Source organism: Armigeres subalbatus, chromosome 2 (assembly GCF_024139115.2).
Source record: "Armigeres subalbatus isolate Guangzhou_Male chromosome 2, GZ_Asu_2, whole genome shotgun sequence".
Taxonomy (NCBI): domain Eukaryota; kingdom Metazoa; phylum Arthropoda; class Insecta; order Diptera; family Culicidae; genus Armigeres; species Armigeres subalbatus.
Window position 1 is genome coordinate 29,094,976 of NC_085140.1, and position 19,318 is coordinate 29,114,293.

Below are 19,318 nucleotides of genomic sequence, written 5' to 3' on the forward strand. Positions count from 1 at the left end.
TATTTGGTCTTAAATGTGATTCTCATTACAGATCATCGCTACTAACGAAATCAGCCAGGCAACTGAGTTCTGGGAATTTACAATTAATGCACCTCCACGCTGTACATACGGACTTGACGAAGAAACGATTGTCAACGAGTTCGAAGATATCGAATTGTTTGTCAAGGCTGAAGGTAATCCAGCCCCGATCGTACGATGGTACAAAGATGGAAAGGAGATCATACCCGATGGTAAGCGTATCATTTTCATCGAGGACGAAGGTCGCTTCACTCTAAAGATCCATGCGGCGAACCGAGACGATACTGCGCGTTACGCGGCCGATATTATCAACGACTACGGCACCATTACACAGCGCTCGCAGGTTAACGTGAACTGCCAGTCCATGGTTCGAGAGAAGTTGAACGCAATAACCTGCAAGGAAGGTGACAGCGAAGTTACGATGAGTATTAAAGCTGATGGTTATCCAAGGCCTAAGGTGCAATGGTACATTGATGGCATCGAGATCACCGAGTCGCGAAACGAGTTCAAGACAGTTGAAGAGGGTCTGTATTACAAATTGATAATGAAGGAAGCTAAGGCCGAACTGCAAGGCGTGTATAAGGCCGTTTTTACTAACGTGCACGGTACGGATGAGTGTAGCGCAAAGACTACAGTGCAGTGTACGCCCAAAGTTCGTAAGCCACTGGTGGATACAGACGTCGATGAAAACACCACCCTTACTCTGGAGGTCGAAATCTACGCTGAGCCCGAACCTGAGATTACGTGGTACAAGAACGGACAACAGGTGCAGACCGACGCACGTTTGACGATCAAGCGCGACTCGCAACGCGTGGAAAACTATACGCTCTCGTTAACGATGGTGCGTGGTGCCGACTCCGGCGACTACGAAGTCCGTGCAGTGAACTCGTTGGGAACGATCTCCAGTAAATCCCGGGTAGTTGTGCAAAGTAAGTATTTGCGTTCTGGGTATAGATCTCGTATCTATGTTCTAGATTTTAGATTTATTTGATAACCTTACAATAGATCGCTCCCTGGTTTGGTAGCGAATATGTGTTTTATATGTGTTGACAAGCGAATATCGTGTTTTGTCAATAACACCTTTCTCTGTGCCATTTTGAAGATTTTATTCAATGTGGAGTTGACTTTGTCGCCGACCAATTCTTTCTTTGCATAAGGTTTTTTGACATAAATTGCTTAATGTTATTGTTATCTAGGGGTATATGAAGACCAAACAGAAAAGGAGTTATTAAATGCAGAAGTACTGGAGGTAGAAACTGTAACGTTCGAGCAAGAACTTATCGAAGAAGTTCCAAATGTTCTGCACAGAACTAGCGTCACTCGTGAGCAGACAATCACCGTAATGGAAGCACGGGAGCTTGCTACGGATATCAAATTACCCAAAACAGTGGCTGAATCGCCAGTTCCCGTGCCGGTTCAGGAGATTGAACTCTCCCTTGCCGATAAACAGGAATCAGCGATTGAAGACTTCGTTTCAGTGTTTACGCTTTCCAGTAACCAGGGTAAACAAAATTTGGCTAGACACTGTTCAGGCACCCGAGTCACTGTATTATAGAAGCCCCGTTTGGTTTTGGTTAGACCCTCTTAGCCAGTTTGACACCGAACTTCCACCGGGTTGTTTTATGCAAAATTGTTATTCTTCCTTGTATATATAGTTCAATATTGTAGCGATAGATCGATTCCGTGATAAACCCAACTGTGATTAATATTTGTTTATACACATTCCCAACACATACTCAACAACATCAACATGCGCGTATACAAAAACACACATACACTTTGGTCCATTTGTGGTTACGTATTGTTCTGTGGCGTTGTGTCCTTGTTTATGTGTATCCAATTCCACCCTACAATGCTGCTACTGATGTCTGTGTGATTCGGCGCTCCGTTAGAGGCCCTTGTAGCGAGCCCCAGTGAGAATGCCGAAGCACACCGCATGTTCAGCGAATGTACCACGATCGGTCAAAACGGAGAAACCATCATGATCTCAGTCCACACCGAAGAAAGTCATGCCGCCCTCGTAACAGGTAATTTTGACGTACCTTCACATGCCATTACCATCATCACCATTGGTCCTCCAGCAAACCCCAAACTTCCACAATCCATATCCCTCCTATCTACGCACCACGGCCAATCATGCACATTCCCGCTTCATACACTTATGGACACTCTCTGAACAGGACCCGAAGAATCCCACTCGATTCATCAAATGCGCGCTACTACGATTATATTCGAAGAGGACAGTGGGTCTCCTCTGGAAACTCCACAACGGATTATCTACCCCAACAAGCCGCACGCGTCAGCTCTTCACGTCGAAGAGATCGACAGCATCACCTTCCAGTCTCCGGAAGATACAGTTAAATATCACAATCTCACTGTAAACGAATCATCCAGCACACGATTGATAATTGAAGAGCAGGAATCGGACAACGAAGCCAACTTTTCTAATTCTGGAAAGTTTTCTCGAGGAGTTTCCATCACATCGGCAACGACTTCGGACGACGAATCCTCATTCTCGCGGCAATCCAGCCGACTGGGTACCGAAGAACCTGAGGCTAGTCTGCAAGTAGAAATTAACGAATCCTTCAGAGAGGCCAAACAAGCACAGTCCTCGCTGGGATTACAAAGAGAAAACGCAGAACAACACGATGCAGAAAAGATTAAAAAGGTACACTTTGAAGATGACTTAAACGAAGAAGTTAAAAGGGCAAAATTGATGAAGAAACAAGAGATAGCGACTGGTGATGTTGAAGTAGATGAACGTTGTTCTCAAGTTAGTCGCAATACAGCCACACCGAAAGCAGGAAAGATGCTAGAGAAGACCTCTGTAGAAGAAGGTCGACATGCTGATAGTAAACTTCCGGAAACGATTGATGTCCAAGCTGAAGATGTCAGTGCCGGAAAGATACTTGATAGAATGACGGATGGCGAAAGTCACACGATCAAAAGCATCCCAACAGTAACGGAAGACATGCAGCAGTCTGAGACTCCTAACAAGACAGGAGAAAAGCTAGAAAAAGGAAATATAGAACAAGTTGATGTAGCGAATGGTAAACCAATAAAATCTAAAGAGATTGATAATGCCAAAAAGGCTTTAATAAAAGAAGTAGCGCAAAATGAAGTCTTCGATTCATTAGAAAAGCAAATGAACGACGAAGATCTACCAACATCGCTAAAGGCCAAAGAACTTAGCCAAGAAGCTATTAATGAAAATACATGCCAGAAATCAATCAAACCAACGCAATCTTCTAGCAGCGAACAGTCTAAGAAAGCTCTTGTGGACAACGAAGCAATCGAAAACGAAATGTCTGCGAATAAAGCAAAACTGACCGAACTTGAAGTCAAACAGCCCGCCCAACCAGAAGGTAGTACTTTAGAAGCCAACGTCTTATTTTCATTACAGTCTCTATAAACCTTTATTATACTTGCACGCTCATTTCCCAGTCCTTTGATACGACACCCGAATGTACACTCACTTGACAATTTGTCACAAAATCGGCTACGCATGCTACCTTTGAACTGTACAAATACGTAACTAACGCTTCAGGCGGATATTCGCTCTGCTAATCGTATTGGTCTAAATATTGCTTTCTCTCTGCGGTAAATCGAACAGATCAATTAGATTGGTAAGTTTGCCTATTCGGAATGTCTTCTTCTCTCTGTAAATGCTGGTCCATTAGATCCCAAAACCGAAACTCTCAAATTAATAGGTCTTAGAAGCAGTTCAACGTTTCAACCGCTTGCAATCCAGAGACAGCAAGGCTACGAGTCCACAGCTGGTAAACTCTAAATGAGCCATATCTGTAGCATAAATTTCTACTTAGCGCACGTGTCTTGGTGGACAGCTACCACTTACCTGTTTCCAAATACCAAATCTGTAAATAGTGTCTCTAAACAATGTAAATATCTATATAAGTTTCCAACTAACGACTGCATACTGTGTTGGAACCGGTCATCTGATTCTCGTACTTCACAATCTAGCCTCACCGGAAATTCTGAAGACGGACATTGCCGACGTTACCACATTTGATTCCCTACCCTTGTCATGGATGGTAGAAGCCGATGGTATCCCAAGACCAACCGTTTCCTGGGTCCATAATGGAGAAGAAATCAAGTCCAGCGAACGCATCCGTATTACTGACTCTGGTGTTAGTAGTTCAAACAACTAAATATACCTTTACGAGTACTAAAACTATTGGTTTTTCAGACTCTCTACAAAATTGAGATCCTGGATGTTAAGGAAGCTGACGCCGGTGAATGGAAGGCCGTGGTTAAGAACCGAATCGGAGAGAAACCACTGCCATGCAATCTGACAGTTATTCGTAAGTTTTATTTTTCCGTCCATCATCGCACCTAACGTCCTAACCCCTATTCAATCCTACAGCGTGCAAGGAATACCGTCGTCCCAAGTTCCAAAAGGGTCTGGAAAGTCTCAACGTTCACAAGAACGAACCGATCACATTGAGCGTAACCCTCACAGCTGATCCGGAACCTGAGATCAGCTGGATCCAAAACGGCACCGAATTGCAGGCAGACAATTTCATCGAAATGAAAACCGAAATTAAGGAACTGGAGTACAACCTCAAAGAGATAACCTACACCCTATACATCGCGGAAGCCCGTCACTACGACACTGGAAACTACACTTTCCGTGCGAAGAACAAGTACGACATCAACGAGTCCAACTGCCGTTTGGATGTGCTGCTGAAACCAGAGATCGAGAACTTTACTGATATCACTGTGGAACCATTCACGCAGGGTGTCTTCCAGGTATTGATCAAGGCCAATCCGAAACCAAAAGTCACCTGGACCAAGGATGGCATCAATCTGTGTAACGTCGATAACTGCGACGTCATTGCCGATGTCGAGAAGGAAATCTACACGCTTTTGGTCGAATCCTGTGCATTGGCTGAACATGGAACGTACACAATCACCGCATCCAACACCTTTGGTGAAACTGTTGCCTCCGCTAAACTGAATGTGCATAGTAAGTATAACTGAGTCCATCTCAAAAGAACTTAAAACTAACTGCTCAATGTATTTTAAGTGACAAAACCAACCTTCACGAAGGAACCCGACAGCATGAACGTGCACGATTGGGGCGATGTCTACAACAAGGTCGAGGTCTCGGGTGTTCCGCGTCCGGCTATCCAATGGCTGCGCAACGGAACTCCGCTGGACCTGGAAGAGATTGACGAAGAGACGAACGAACCCAAGGTCAAGGTTGTAACTACGGGTGACACGGAAGTTACTAGCGAGCTGTTCATTACCCACTTTGGCCCAGAATGGCAGGGAGATGTAAGTACTCGACTATAGACAATCAAAGCTTGAAACTTTGTCCGGGCATTTGACCGAATGCCGTTTGACCAAACGAGTCGTTGAAAAATTTGGCCGAATAGTTGAAATGTTTTCCACAGGTGGCGAGTAGAGAAAAGTGAAAAATGAAAAGTGAGTGGTGAGAATTTTAAAGCATGAATTCACATAAGAAATAGAATGTGAGGAATAGAAAGTGAATTGAGGAATGAAAAGTAATAAGTGAGAAGTGACAAATGTGAAGTATGGAGTAGAAAGTGAAAAATGAAAAATGAGAAGTGAAAAGTAAGAAGTAAAAAGTAGAAATGAGAAATGAGTAGTTAAAAGTAAAAAGTGAGGATTAATCCATATTTTCTGCGTTCTGCCTTCTTTCTTCCTTTATTTTTTTACTTCTTCTTTCTTCCGGCTTTCTTTCATCTTGTCTTTTTACGTAGGACTACGTCTGTGTTTTCTATATTAGGGTACACTTTACCATTGCGAAGATCGGAGACCGTCACGAATATATGATAGACTTTGAACTTTAATATTTCAGCCGTTTCTCGATGAATTTTTAATTTTTTGGACCATTTGATCTTTGTATTGTTCTGAAAATACTGATTTTTTTACTTTTTATTATCGATAATTGATAAAGTTTAGAAATAGGTGAACCAACCAATCCCGTACATAAATATATAACATAATAATATAAATAAAATAAATGGCGTGATTTAGTGCCATTAGTGGTTATTCTGAAAATTTATTCTACATGATGGCTTCTTAGCGAAAAATTACCGAGTGGACGTCGGACGACAGCAGCACAAAGTAAAATTCCAATCCAAGTTGCTGTTAGTTATGGGAAAGGCGCATTTGGGGGAAAAATCGGTTCTTCTCAGGACTAGAATTTTCTGAACAGAAAGGGTTGATTGCTAAAATGGACTTCAGTGTTTGGCGTGGTAGCTCGGTTGCTCGGATCAACTTTCTCGTATAAAAAAAGTGATACCTAAGAAAACCGATTTACGCATTTTCAAAAGGGATCGTTAAAAAATTACGTCCATCGTTTTTCGACATTTTCAACCTCCTCCCCCCTCTTGTCACAATCTGTCACACAGACCCCCTCCACAGTAATGTATATAATGTTTCGTCTTCTTCGTGCACTATTTTTACAAGAAACTTTTGAGAATTAACTCCCTTAATAGCAAATTTAATTTTTTTTGCTAATCAAATTGTTTCTAAATGTAATTAAGTACTTTTTATTGTCGGACGTAACAAAAGACGATACCCCCCTCTCCCCTGTCACAAACTGTCATAAATTCTAGACCCCCCTCCCTCCTCAAACCTTAGACGTAATTTTTGAACAACCCAATACTGTGAGTTTTAAATCACTAATAGCAACAAAACCCAAGTTAGAATCCAGCGAAAAAATTTCTCTTTGAACCGACGACAGCATCGCTATGATTTACCGCCAAATTGCTGAAGACGCCACCTCAGTGAATAAATTTTCCACCTGACGGCTACCTCTCGAACCGATACTGACGCTATCGAGTTTTCTTCACTCAATATGCGAATAAATTAAATGCCACCTCCCCCTTCGACTCACGCTTGTGATCTCTATCGACGCCAACTTTCCACCGTCGCCAAGCGATTATGTTTTATACATTGAAGAAAATCCGTCTGAAATCAACTTTATCTTGTATGAAATTGTGATTCTGAAAAGAACCGAAAATGCGCATTTCCAATCAATAATAGCAACAAATAAAAAGTCAGAATTTTGCGAGAAAATTTAATTTTTTATCGCTGATTGGCTCTAGAAGCTAAAGCGGCGTACACATTTTCTACTGCAACCACCACCGCTATTGACACCATCATCTTTTATCACTTTGAAAAAAAATCTTCACTAATAAACTCTCTTTCGTTAAAAATGGTGGTCCTAAAAATAGCTTGAGCTTGATTCACTGCCCGTAGTTGCTACTCCATTATGACCAGATCAGCTGTTCTTGCACAGAGAACCAACAGATGTTTGCTTGGGACTAGCACTCATCTTCAATGTACAAGTACTGGTGATCTCATTTGCTAGGTCACACTGGCACCTGCCACGTCAGAATGCAAGTCAATGTAGGGAAAGGGAGGAAACGATGATGCAATCGCCCACTGCAAGCCGAATATACCTCTGCACTTACCACGAGTTCAAACGGAATTTTATTGGAATTTTTGGGTGAAGGTTGACGACGGGCAGAGGTTCGTCTTGGTTAACGAGATACCCAGCTAATGTGATAGGAGATGGCTATTGATGGAATTCTAATTGAATATAGGAAACGAGCTTTTCCGTTTATATCCAATTCTAGCAGTTACTACTAGAACAGTCAATTTAGAGGTATATGATAGAAGATGGAAACGGTATGGAAATCCATTTCCTGTCCTAGCGATTGCTGGAACATGAGAAATATAGAGAAAGATACAAAGTAATAGGAGTCCCGTTACGCTGGGATATGGATACTCTGAAGTAGTGCGTAACGATGTAAATCCGGTCATATTGCCAAGCTCGGTACCAAGGTGTCAGGCGACCCGTGCTGAGGGGATGAATGGCCTGGGGGGTGAAACAATTAGTCAGGCAGTTAACGGAGCCTGTACGACTATAATTTGCTTTTAGATGACCCATTTTTTGCGCCTTTTGGATAGAGTCAATGGAGTAAATTGTAAAAACGTAACTCAATCTTAGGCTGGTTTTCGAAGCCGACGACATGAATCTCCAAGCTCCAGAGCGCTGATTAATTAGGATAGAAGTGGATACGAATTTGGTGGATCTGTTGAACTCTCTGACTGATTAGAGCTCTGTGTAAAGGTGAGATTCGGAAATGCCAAACGCAATGAAATCAGATCTCTATACAACAACGAATTCGGAACTCATAAGAAGAACCAAAAATATGTTTGAACTTCAGTACCGATGCATGGACAAAATCAGTATTATCCCACTTATTGTTGCGCCGAAACTGATTGAGGGGCGCGCCTTTGAGAGTTGGTATAAGCCATTTTTCGAAGAGTATAAATAGCGGTACCTTAATCTAAAGAGGCCTTACATTAAGCTTGAGAAATATATGAATAACAAATGACTACTTCATTTCTTCTCAATAGAAATGGAGCAGAAAGACATGCACTAAACAAATGACACGGGTATACTACAAAAGCTCAATAAAATGGACGCAGTGGTTCATCCCGAACAAAAAAAAGTAATAGGAATGGGACGAGAGCCTGGGATTGAACCCATGACCTCCTGCGTATGAGGCAGAAGCGATAGCCATATGACTACCAAGCTCGTCCAAAATGGTGGTCCTAAAAAGAACCGATTTACGCTCAATGCGCCTTTACAATCACTATCAGTAGCCAAACGATTTAACGAACGAACTTTCCAAACTTTTAGCCAACGCAATTGAATACCCAGATCTACTCAATTGACAGCAGCAAATGCATTATTTCGATTGACTTCTAGCGCATAGCATGTCAGTTTGAAAATTTGTAGTATTTCAATGTATGGAGCCATTTTTCCTACAATTTGTACAAATATCAATTCGGCTTCAATAATATATTTGAAATTAGAAATAAGAAATATGTTTATTAGGGTGCCAATTAAAAACACATTTTCAAATTTCAAAAAACGACACTCCTCACAAGTTTCATTACCCCAAAATATAATCTCATGCAAAATTTGAGCTCAATCGGACATGATTTAGGGGTGCATAAAATTCATCAAAGTTTTGAAATTTTTACCAATGAAATTTTTTTCAAGGGGGGGAGGGCAAAGCAGTCGAAAATTTAATTTTTGTTTTTAGTGCCAAATGGCTTAAAATAGCATGAAACGTAGATATCTAGGGTATTCAATAATGGTTTGAACTAGTGAGAAGCGTATCATGGTTTGAACCATTTTGAAACCAGTCGAAATGACCATCTCATTGGCAAGAAATAAACCTAAAACAGTATGAATGGCATGGGTATAGTGGAAGTGATGAAGCTCATTTAAACTTTCGTATATATTATTTAAGTAGAAAAATAAAGCGATTTTAAAACGTACTGAATTTGCTTTTCTATAGGTGTCCACTGCGTTGCATGCATGTAATAAATATTATATTTAGGAGCTACTGCCAGTAGTTCAAACCATGGTACGAATTTAGTTAAAACCATTAACAGTGTAGTTCAAAACATGGTTCGAATCAAAGTTATGTAATTATTATGTTTTTTCAATGAAACTAAGCATAAGTATCTGAGCCCAGGATGTTTTTAGAAAGATAATGAACTAAGCTTCCATATAAACTAGAGTTCGCAGTTGTAACATGTCTCTATGATGAAATAAATGAACTTTGTTTTGCCGGCTCATCTGATGCCTGCCCTTAGGTTCAAACCATGATTGGACAACCTACCTCAAAAAAATTTTTTTTTTGAAGAAAATCGGTTTTTTCTCTTACAACATTTTTGAGACTTCGGAAATCGGACAGGCTTTAGGGGTTCTCAAAATTAATCGAAACTTTTTTTTCTCACAAGGGGGAATTTTTGTTTTGTTTTTTGATGCCAAAAGACTCAAAATGCATGAAACTTTGAGAATTTTTTTTTAATTTACTGTTTTGGGACTTTGAAAAAAAATCTTATGACGAAAACAATTTTTCATCAAATTTATCCTAAGCCCTAAAATATGCCCCTATGCAAAATTTTAGCTCCATCGGGCATGATTTAGAGGTGCTCAAAATCTTGCTATCAAAATTTTGAATTTTTTGTAACTTGATCTTTACACGTTGTGTTTTGAATTCATGCGGTACCGCTTAATAATAACCGCGTAAAAATATACCTCAGTGTAATTAACATTGCCTAGCAAGCTGATAATTTTCTTCGTACATCTAACCTCAAAAATTTTCAAGTACATAGTAACAAAGAATTCAAAACTTTGATAGCAAGATTTTGAGCACCCCCAAATCATGTCCGATAGAGCTCAAATTTTGCATAGTGGCATATTTTAGGGCTTAGGAAATGTTTGTTTAACGTCCGTTATTTAAATTCGATGAAAAATTGTGTTCACCATTTTCGAAATTTCGCCAAAACAGTCGATTTTTTTTCAAAAATTTAATTCTCAAAGTTTCATGCATTTTGAGTCCTTTGGCATCAAAAAACAAAAACAAAAAAATTATTTCCCCCTTGTGAAAAAAAAGATTTTTTGATTAATTTTGAGCACCCCTAAATCATGTCCAATTTCACACAAATTTAGCATAGGGGGATATTTTTGGCAACGAAAACGTCCGGTGTTAAAATAAGATGAAAAAAATTATCATCATCTGAAAAAAGTCCCAAAATGTTCTATGAGAAAAAAATTGATTTTTTTCAAAACATTTTTTTTAATAACATCAGGTATCGACGTTTCTTGCATTTTTTAAGTCATTTGGCATTAAAAACAAAAATTCGGTTTTCGACTTTTCCTTTGGTCTCCCCTTGGGAAAATTTTCATGAGTAAAATTTCAAAACTTTGATGAAATTTAGGCACCCCTAAATAATGTTCGATTGAGCTCAAATTTTGCATGGGGTCATATTTTGGGGTAATGAAACTTGTGACTTGTGAATTTAGTGGACCCACTCAAAATCAAATTATTTTTCAGCAGCTGTTCTAGTGTTTGCTAAAATGAATTATTTTCAATATCTACAAACTGAAAGTCGGAATCTTTTGAGAAAACTTCACTTGATGTTTCAGCTTTTGGATAGAAAATGTGTAAATTCAATTCAAACATATAGAAATCGATTTAAAGCTCCGAGATGCAAACAATTGTCATACCGTAACACTGCCAGTTCCTAAACAATACAGGTTCCGTTCTGCTACTACGTATAAAATCCATTACATGAGGCTACGTAGTCCCACGTTACCTTTGCGTACATCCCGATTGGGCTGCACATTTGAGTTTTTTTCCTTTTTCCTACTTCTTTCTTCCTTCTTTCTTCATCTTTCTTCCATCATCTTTCGTCCTGCTTCCTTATATTATTTCACTCATTCCTTCTTTCTTCTATTCTCTGTCTCATCTCACACCACTCACTTCTCGATTCTCACCGCTCAATTATCTCTCACTTCTCAACTCTTGTTTATGTTTTTTCTCATTAATCACTTTCTACTTCTCACTTTCCACCTAACGCATCTCAATCCCCTCCACTCATATTTAACTTACACTAATTTTCAACTTCTCATATCTCTCAGTTGTTACTGCTCACTAATCATTACTCACTTCTCATTTCTCAGTACTTATTTCTCACTTTTTTACTATCCTCTACTCACTTCTAAATTTGTGCTATTCAAGGAAACAAGGAACGCCAAATGGCGTTCGGCCAAATGACCCTTTTGGCAAATAACCAAATGGCATTGGTCCAAATGACCCTAACCCCTTGAGACATCATTGAATCTTATTGATTTCAGTACTCATGTTTGGCCTCGAGCATTGGTGGTGAGACGGAAGCCAAGTTTATGATTTTGGTCAAAAACGAGCAACCCGTGTTCGGAAAGGGACTTGAAAGGGGCATGGATTTGGAAGAGGACGACCGCCTGGAATTGGCATGTATTGTAGACGGCAGCCCGCTGCCAAAGATGACCTGGTATAAGGATGGCAACGAGATCACACCTAATGAGCAGTAAGTTAAATATGAAGTTAAGTAGTTTGGGAAATACAAATCACTAAAATCGCTTTCCAGCATCAAGATCACCCATGGCCACGATGGACGTTGCAGGTTGATAATCGAGAAGGTTGACCCAGGAGACAGCGGCTGTTACAAATTGGTTTTGTCCAACAAAACCGGTGAGGTATCGACGCAATCGTCCGTTGCAGTCACACGTAAGCTGTTCTACAAGTTTCATAGAATTGATATAGAAGCATAATGATCTTACATTTACAGCCAAACAACGCTATCCGGTGTTCATCCGGCCTCTACAAGATCACAAGATTGTTGTTGGCGAAACTCTGCACATGGAAGCCAAAATTGCCGGCTTCCCAATGCCCGAGGTTAGATGGTTCAAGGATGGGCTTCCCGTGCATCAAACCAAAGCGATCAACTTCATCAACGAACCCGATGGTATCGTTGGATTTATTATTGATCGCGTTACTCCTGAAGACGCCGGAATCTACACTTGCGAAGTAGTCAACGCCGTAGGAAAAGCTACTTCTGCTTCCATCACCGAAGTTATTCCGAAGGCGAAGAAACCACAATTCGTCAACGAGTTACAAGATATCAGCATCGTCGAGGGCTATCCTATCAAACTGAATGTCAAGGTCGTTGGCTTCCCAGCTCCTTCCATAAATTGGTTGCACAATGAGACTCAAATTACCGGAGAGCGTTTCAAAATCACTGAGGAAGGAGAAGGATGTTCTACTCTTACTGTTGAAAAGTCTATCGGAACTGACTGTGGAGCATATCAGGTAGTTGCCTCCAATGAAAACGGAGATACTTCTTGTATCGGTAAAGTGACCATTCTTCCGGTTACTGACACATCTACCGGAGAAGAGCCACCAAGCTTCCTCGGAGGAATCCGAGACATCACCGCTGATGAAGGAAAGGAACTGACGTTCAGGGCCCGTTTCCTTGGTAACCCTGCGCCGGAAGTTATCTGGACTAAGGATGGTGAACCATTGCAGCCCACCGGACGAGTTACCGTCACTTGTGACGGCAAAACGGTCGGGCTCACTATAACTCCCGCCGAAGTATCTGACTCCGGAGAATACGCTTGTCTGATGGCTAATCCATTGGGAGAAACTGAAACCAAGGCTTCGGCAATCGTCCGTAAAATGTTCCAGAAGCCGAACTTCGTTTATCCTTTCCCGGATGTTCAGCAGCTGCCAGGGCTGGAAGCCAAGTTCCCGGCAAAACTCGTTGGTACCCCTCGCCCAACTGTTCAGTGGTACAAGAACGAAACTCCCATCTATCCGAACGACCGCTACCGGATGAAATACGAGGGCGAGCACTGTTGTCTCTACATTAAGGAATGTGCCGAGCACGACACTGGATTGTATTCTTGCGTTGCTACTAACCGCGAAGGAACCAGCACTGTTGAAGCTAAGCTGGATGTAGTTTCTCAATTAACGAAAGGAGATGAACCAACTCCTGCCTACTTCATGAAGAAACCAGTAGATATGACCGTACTTGAAGGAATGAAAGCCAAGTTCACGGCGTGCGTCGATGGATTCCCGTTACCAACAGTTGAGTGGATCCGTGATGGACATCGTCTAGTCCCAAGCGAAAAGTATCGCATCGAAGCTGACATTAATGGCCTCGCACGTCTGATCATATCTGACGTTCAGGAGGAAGATCTTGGACGCTATACTTGCAAAATCAGTAATAATTTGGCAGAGGTGTTGGCTCATGCGAACCTGCGGTTTGAACCACTGGATGCCTACCCAAGACGCCGCTATGGAAAGGGTAAAGAAAAGAGCTTCCTGCATACCAGTCCGTATCCTCTCATGGACAGACCGATCATATCGAAACTGTCCGACCGTCGATTGACCTTATCCTGGAAGCCATCTATGACAACCGTCCCACGTGAACCAGTAACCTACCAGATGGAAATGATGCAGCTTCCTGATGGCGAATGGTACACCTACCGTTCTGGAATAAGAAGCTGTTCGTGTGAAGTGCGCAACTTGGAACCGTTCCGTGATTACAAATTCCGCATCCGAGTTGAGAACAAATACGGCGCCAGCGAACCCAGTCCCTATGTCCAAACATATAGACAGAAACTGGAGTCCGCGCCTCCAGTGTTTTATCCATATCTTGGACCGGGACGTGATTACCGTCCGGACATTTCCCCGCTTTACCCCCGCAATTTTGACGTAGAACGTCCCACGCATCGTGACCAGCGTACTGGTATCCCACCGGAGTTCCTCCGCCAGGAGTACCCCGTACAGTACGGCACGAAGAACCACAATGTCAGCCTGTTCTGGTTTGTGTACGGTTATCCGAAGCCAACAATGACCTACTACTTCAATGATCAGAAGATCGAAGCCGGCGGTCGTTATTGCTTCAGTTACACCCGAAACGGCCAGGCTACGTTGTTCATTAACCGCATGTCCGAGCGGGACGTCGGCGTGTACGAAGCCGTTGCTACCAACGAGTACGGCTCCGTACGGCAACGCGTCTGCCTTGAGCTTGGAGAGTTCCCACGTTTCCTGCAGCGTCCGGAGGAGGTATTCATTATGGGTCGCCGTTCGGGTCGCGTGGAAGCCAAGATAGCCGGCGTACCCTTCCCGGATGTGAAATGGTACAAGGACTGGCAACCAATCACCGAATCGTCACGCCTTAAGGTATGATTCATTTTCGTGGTGATGGGGTGATAGATTTTAATGAAAGTTTGAATCTTTTTTCCAGATGATATTCTACGAACCAGACACATGGGTTCTGCTCATCACTGATGCGATCAAGAAGGACGAGGGCCTCTACTCCATCAGTGTGCGCAACGTTATAGGATCGGTCAGTTCGTCAGTTATGGTTCACGTTGAAGACAACGAAGAGGACTACGTATACAACGCCCATCATAGAACGCCGTATGTCCGAGCTAGGAACAAGGTCTACGAGGACTACTACGACATTGGAGATGAGATTGGAAGAGGTACGCAGGGCATCACGTATCACGCTACGGAACGTTCCAATGGACGCAACTTTGCCGCCAAGATTATGTATGGCAGTCCAGATTTGAGACCTTTCATGTTCAACGAAGTGGACATAATGAACGTTTTGAACCACCGGAAATTGATTCGCCTGCACGATGCGTATGACATCAACAGGTCGTTGACTCTGATTATTGAACTTGCGTCGGGTGGTGAGTTGGTTCGAGACAATCTTTTGATGCACGACTATTACACCGAACGTCAAATTGCAATTTATGTATACCAAATTCTACTGGGCCTGGAGCACATGCATACCCGAGGAATTGGTCATATGGGTTTGACGATTAAGGATTTGCTCATCGCTTATCCGGGAAGTGATAACTTGAAAATTTGTGACTTTGGTTTATCTCGTCGTATTGAGGATGATAAACTGTACACATTGGACTACGGTATGCCGGAGTTTGTTGCTCCTGAAGTTATCAATCGTCGCGGCGTTGGTCTTGGGCAGGACATGTGGAGTGTCGGTATCATCACTTACATCTTATTGGGAGGTATTAGTCCCTTCATGGGTCGCAACGATCGGGAAACTCTCACCAAGGTCCGTGACGGCAAGTGGAGCTTTGTCGGCACAGTCTGGGAGTTCATATCGGCTGAAGCCCGTGACTTCATTACCAGACTGCTGGTCTACGAAGATGAACACCGCATGAGCATCAAAGAAGCGCTGAATCACTCTTGGTTTGACATTATCTACAAACGGTCCTTTGAAGAATATCAGATTGGCACGGATCGTCTTCGCCGGTACTATTATCACTACAGAGACTGGTACACCAACGCTTCCTGCCGCACGTGGTACCGTCGCCGTCCATTGATGAGCTGCTTCGATCATCCTTCGAAGATGATTTATCCATCTGGAATTATCTTCACTCCCGAGGGCACACCACCACCAGTGACTGTCGATGACATCCCCCACAAGCGTAGGAAGTGGGATGAATATGTGTCCAAGGACAACCACCCAGATTATGAGACGGCATCCTTCAAGTCCGAAAGTCACTACCAGTACGGACCGGACACATACCTGCTACAGCTGCGTGACACCACTTTCCCTTGTCGCTTGCGTGAATACATGAAGATCGCCAAGCATCGTTCCCCAAGCTTGCTGAGCGAGAGCAACTACGACGGAAGCGTAAGTACGACGGTTGTTAAACATAAATTGATAAAGCTAATATTTTTTGCGATTTTTCAGTTACCCATCATTCGTGAACGACGTCGTTTTACCGATATTATGGATGAAGAAATCGATGATGAACGCAGAAGCCGCATCAGTCGCTATGGAACAGACGACAGCGTAACGATCAGTCGCCGCTTGCGTACCGAAGTCGGTACACGTCTTGGTTCGTATGCCGAGGCTGAAGCAATGATTGAAGTAAAGCGAGAAGGCCAGCCTCCGTTCTTCCGTGAAAAGCCTCAAACGATTGCCATTCGTGAAGGCGAACCTAACCAAATTGTTTGCTACGCGGTGGGTGATCCAAAACCATCCGTTACGTGGTTCCGCAACGACATGGTAGTGACAGACAGCAATCGCATCAAGGTTTTAGATGATGTTGACGGGCGATCAGTTATTCAGTTCCACCCAGCCTCGCACAACGACTGTGGTATCTACAAAGCTGTTGCTAGTAATCGGGTTGCGAAGACATCTTCTCGTTGCCGTGTAGTAATCGCCATTATTCCTGATGCCCCAGATTGTCCAGATGCCGTCGCTGTCAGTGATACGGAAGTATTGCTACGGTGGAGACAGCCCCGTCATGACGGTAACTCCCAAGTTATTTGCTACAGCTTGGAAATCAAACAACATGGCAAGGTTGATTGGGTGGACGTGGCGAGCAACATCGACCACGAATTCTTTTTGGTCCATGGCTTGACACCGACTACTGCTTATCAATTCAGGTTGGCTGCCTACAATCGGGTAGGCTGGAGTGACCGTGGTGTCGCCACGAAGCTTATTCACACTTTGGAGGTTGGAGCTCCCAAGATTCAGATCACCCGGGCTATGAAGCAACTTCAACAGCTAACTGAATCTGGTCAACATGTGGCACCAGAAGAACGTTCGAGTCGATTGGACTACAGCTACGAGAAGACTCCACTGAAGTGGTCCGTCGAAGGCAACTACAATGAGAAATACAGCTTCATGTCGGAGATCTCTCGAGGTCGACACTCGATTGTAGTCAAGGGACTAGAAAAAGCTACCGACAAGATTGTTGTGGCTAAAATTTTCGAACTTGGCGACGAACGCATAGCAGAAGCAGCGGAGCGTGAGTTCGAAATGCTGCGAACACTCAGGCACGAGCGTATCGCTAGTCTATTAGCTGCCTTCAAACCGAAGAATACATCGATCGCTGCCTTGGTTATGGAAAAACTGCAGGGTGCCGATGTGCTGACTTATTTGAGTAGCCGATCTGAGTACTCAGAACAAATTGTGGCGACAATCGTCAATCAGATTTTGGATGGTCTGCAGTATCTACACTGGCGTGGAATTGCTCATTTAGATCTACAACCGGACAATATTGTAATGTCTTCGGTCCGACAAGTGCAGATCAAGCTGGTCGACTTCGGTGCAGCACAATTCGTGTCCAAACTAGGTTCGACCGTGCCAAGTCTTAGCTGGCTAGACTTTACCTGTAAGTTTGTCTGGTGGAATCCAGTGGAGGAAAAGAACTTAAAATAAATATATCTTTTCAATTTTCTTATTTCAAACACAGCTCCTGAAGTTCTCAACGGTGAGGCTGCGTACCCACAGACCGACATCTGGAGTGTAGGATGTTTGGCGTACCTATTTCTGTCAGCAACGAGTCCGTTCCGAGGCGGAGACGAAGCAGAAACCCGCGCAAACATCACATTCGTGCGCTATAGGTTTGAATATCTTTTCAAGGAAGTTACCCAGGAGGCTACACGGTTCCTCATGTTGATCTTCAAGCGCGCTCCAACGTAAGAACACTAATTTATATATTATGGTGATTTAAATTGAATTATTTTTTTTTGTCTTAGGAAACGTCCGTCGGTAGAGGAATGCTTCGAACACAGATGGCTCGTTCATACCGACTTCATGATCAAGAAGCGCGAGCGCGCGATATTCCCCGGAAGCCGACTGAAGGTGCGCTTAAACAATCTTATCTTTACAAGCGTTTCTCTGCTAACAAAAAAATCTTTTCAGGACTTCTCCGAACACTATCACACGATGAAAACGAACGAGGCCACCAAGTCGGAGACCATCTCCAGCCTAGGTGGCCAATCCCCTCGTCAGTTGCTCAGATCCAACAGCATCCAGGAGGAACTGTTGACCAATTTCTAGAACCATCACTATCTACTTCGTCTAGCTATAAAAAAAAACTTTGAATAGTTATTTTCATCGATTTGAAATTCTACAACTATTTATTTATTTATTTGTCAGAGTTTGAAGCTCTTCTTGTATTTCTATCTATTGTCCCTCACCCTTTAGAGCAAGAAATTTACGCATACTTCTGTACATAATCGATTTTTTATTTTTATAGCAACTTGAGTTTATTTTTCTTTTAACGAATAAGGATAGGATTTAGGTTATGAAGCAAACAACGATTATTACAACGACTACTAGTACGGCGCAGGAAACTATTTATATATTTATATATGTGATATCCGAGTCAGGGAACCATTTTTATATGAACTTTTAACCGAATCTATAGTCACACAAATACGTTACACATCCCTGAAGAAACTGACTCGGACCCATATATGTATCCATCTGGTTCCCTACACTAGTAGTGTTTGCATATATTACCCATGAACCGCCACCATTTGGTCAACTAGAGGAAATGAAACAAAGAAGAAACATACTCATACGAGAACTGTATAAATTTAGTTACACACATGGTAAGAAAGCTTTTAACCGGAATATTGATAGGAGAAAAATCCACGTATTTTGGAAAACAAAACGTGTAAAAAATTATATCATTATTAATTTGACTTAAAATAACTTAATGAATAGCAAAGCTTTAAAAAAAATTGTAGGGCCAAATGATAATTTCATTTTTTTTTTGTTATTATATCATCCTCCTCTAGTGAAAATCTTGATTAAATAAATAGCTAGTTGAGCAAAATTGTTTTTGTTTTTTCAATTATAATATTACATTCCTTAACATTCACACAGCTTAACCAATCAATCATCGGTACCTTCAAAGAAAACCGAAGTGCTTTGTATGTACTTAGGGTGAGAATCCAAGCCTAAACTAAAATCAGGATTAATAAACACCCACAACTCAACCAACGGCAACATCTTACTACGATCCGCTGACCCTCGATGAGGCCTACCTAAAGTAGTAACTTTAATCCCATGGCGTCTAGGATCTTCATACTCATGCAATGGCGGG

General features: G+C 42.3%; 2 protein-coding genes across 7 annotated transcripts in view; one reads left to right on the forward strand and one right to left on the reverse strand.

Annotated features, from left to right (window-relative positions):
* Positions 1-19,048, forward strand: part of LOC134218394 (obscurin) — a 189,780-nt gene extending 170,732 nt beyond the window's left edge. For 5 of the 6 annotated variants that reach the window (XM_062697331.1, XM_062697333.1, XM_062697332.1 and 2 more), the window contains 15 exons: positions 32-947; positions 1,911-2,045; positions 2,199-3,383; positions 4,000-4,166; positions 4,226-4,340; positions 4,403-5,005; positions 5,066-5,316; positions 11,744-11,955; positions 12,016-12,155; positions 12,217-14,615; positions 14,680-16,101; positions 16,162-17,593; positions 17,675-17,900; positions 17,961-18,066; positions 18,127-19,048. In XM_062697331.1, coding sequence (XP_062553315.1) covers positions 32-947; positions 1,911-2,045; positions 2,199-3,383; positions 4,000-4,166; positions 4,226-4,340; positions 4,403-5,005; positions 5,066-5,316; positions 11,744-11,955; positions 12,016-12,155; positions 12,217-14,615; positions 14,680-16,101; positions 16,162-17,593; positions 17,675-17,900; positions 17,961-18,066; positions 18,127-18,264 — 9,447 coding nt within the window. In that variant the 3' untranslated portion in view covers positions 18,265-19,048. The remainder of the gene's footprint in view (positions 1-31; positions 948-1,910; positions 2,046-2,198; positions 3,384-3,999; positions 4,167-4,225; positions 4,341-4,402; positions 5,006-5,065; positions 5,317-11,743; positions 11,956-12,015; positions 12,156-12,216; positions 14,616-14,679; positions 16,102-16,161; positions 17,594-17,674; positions 17,901-17,960; positions 18,067-18,126) is intronic. The other variant, XM_062697336.1, reaches the window with a different exon arrangement.
* LOC134218395 (protein hobbit) overlaps positions 1-19,318 on the reverse strand; it is a 153,723-nt gene that overhangs the window by 110,141 nt on the left and 24,264 nt on the right. The window lies entirely within an intron of this gene.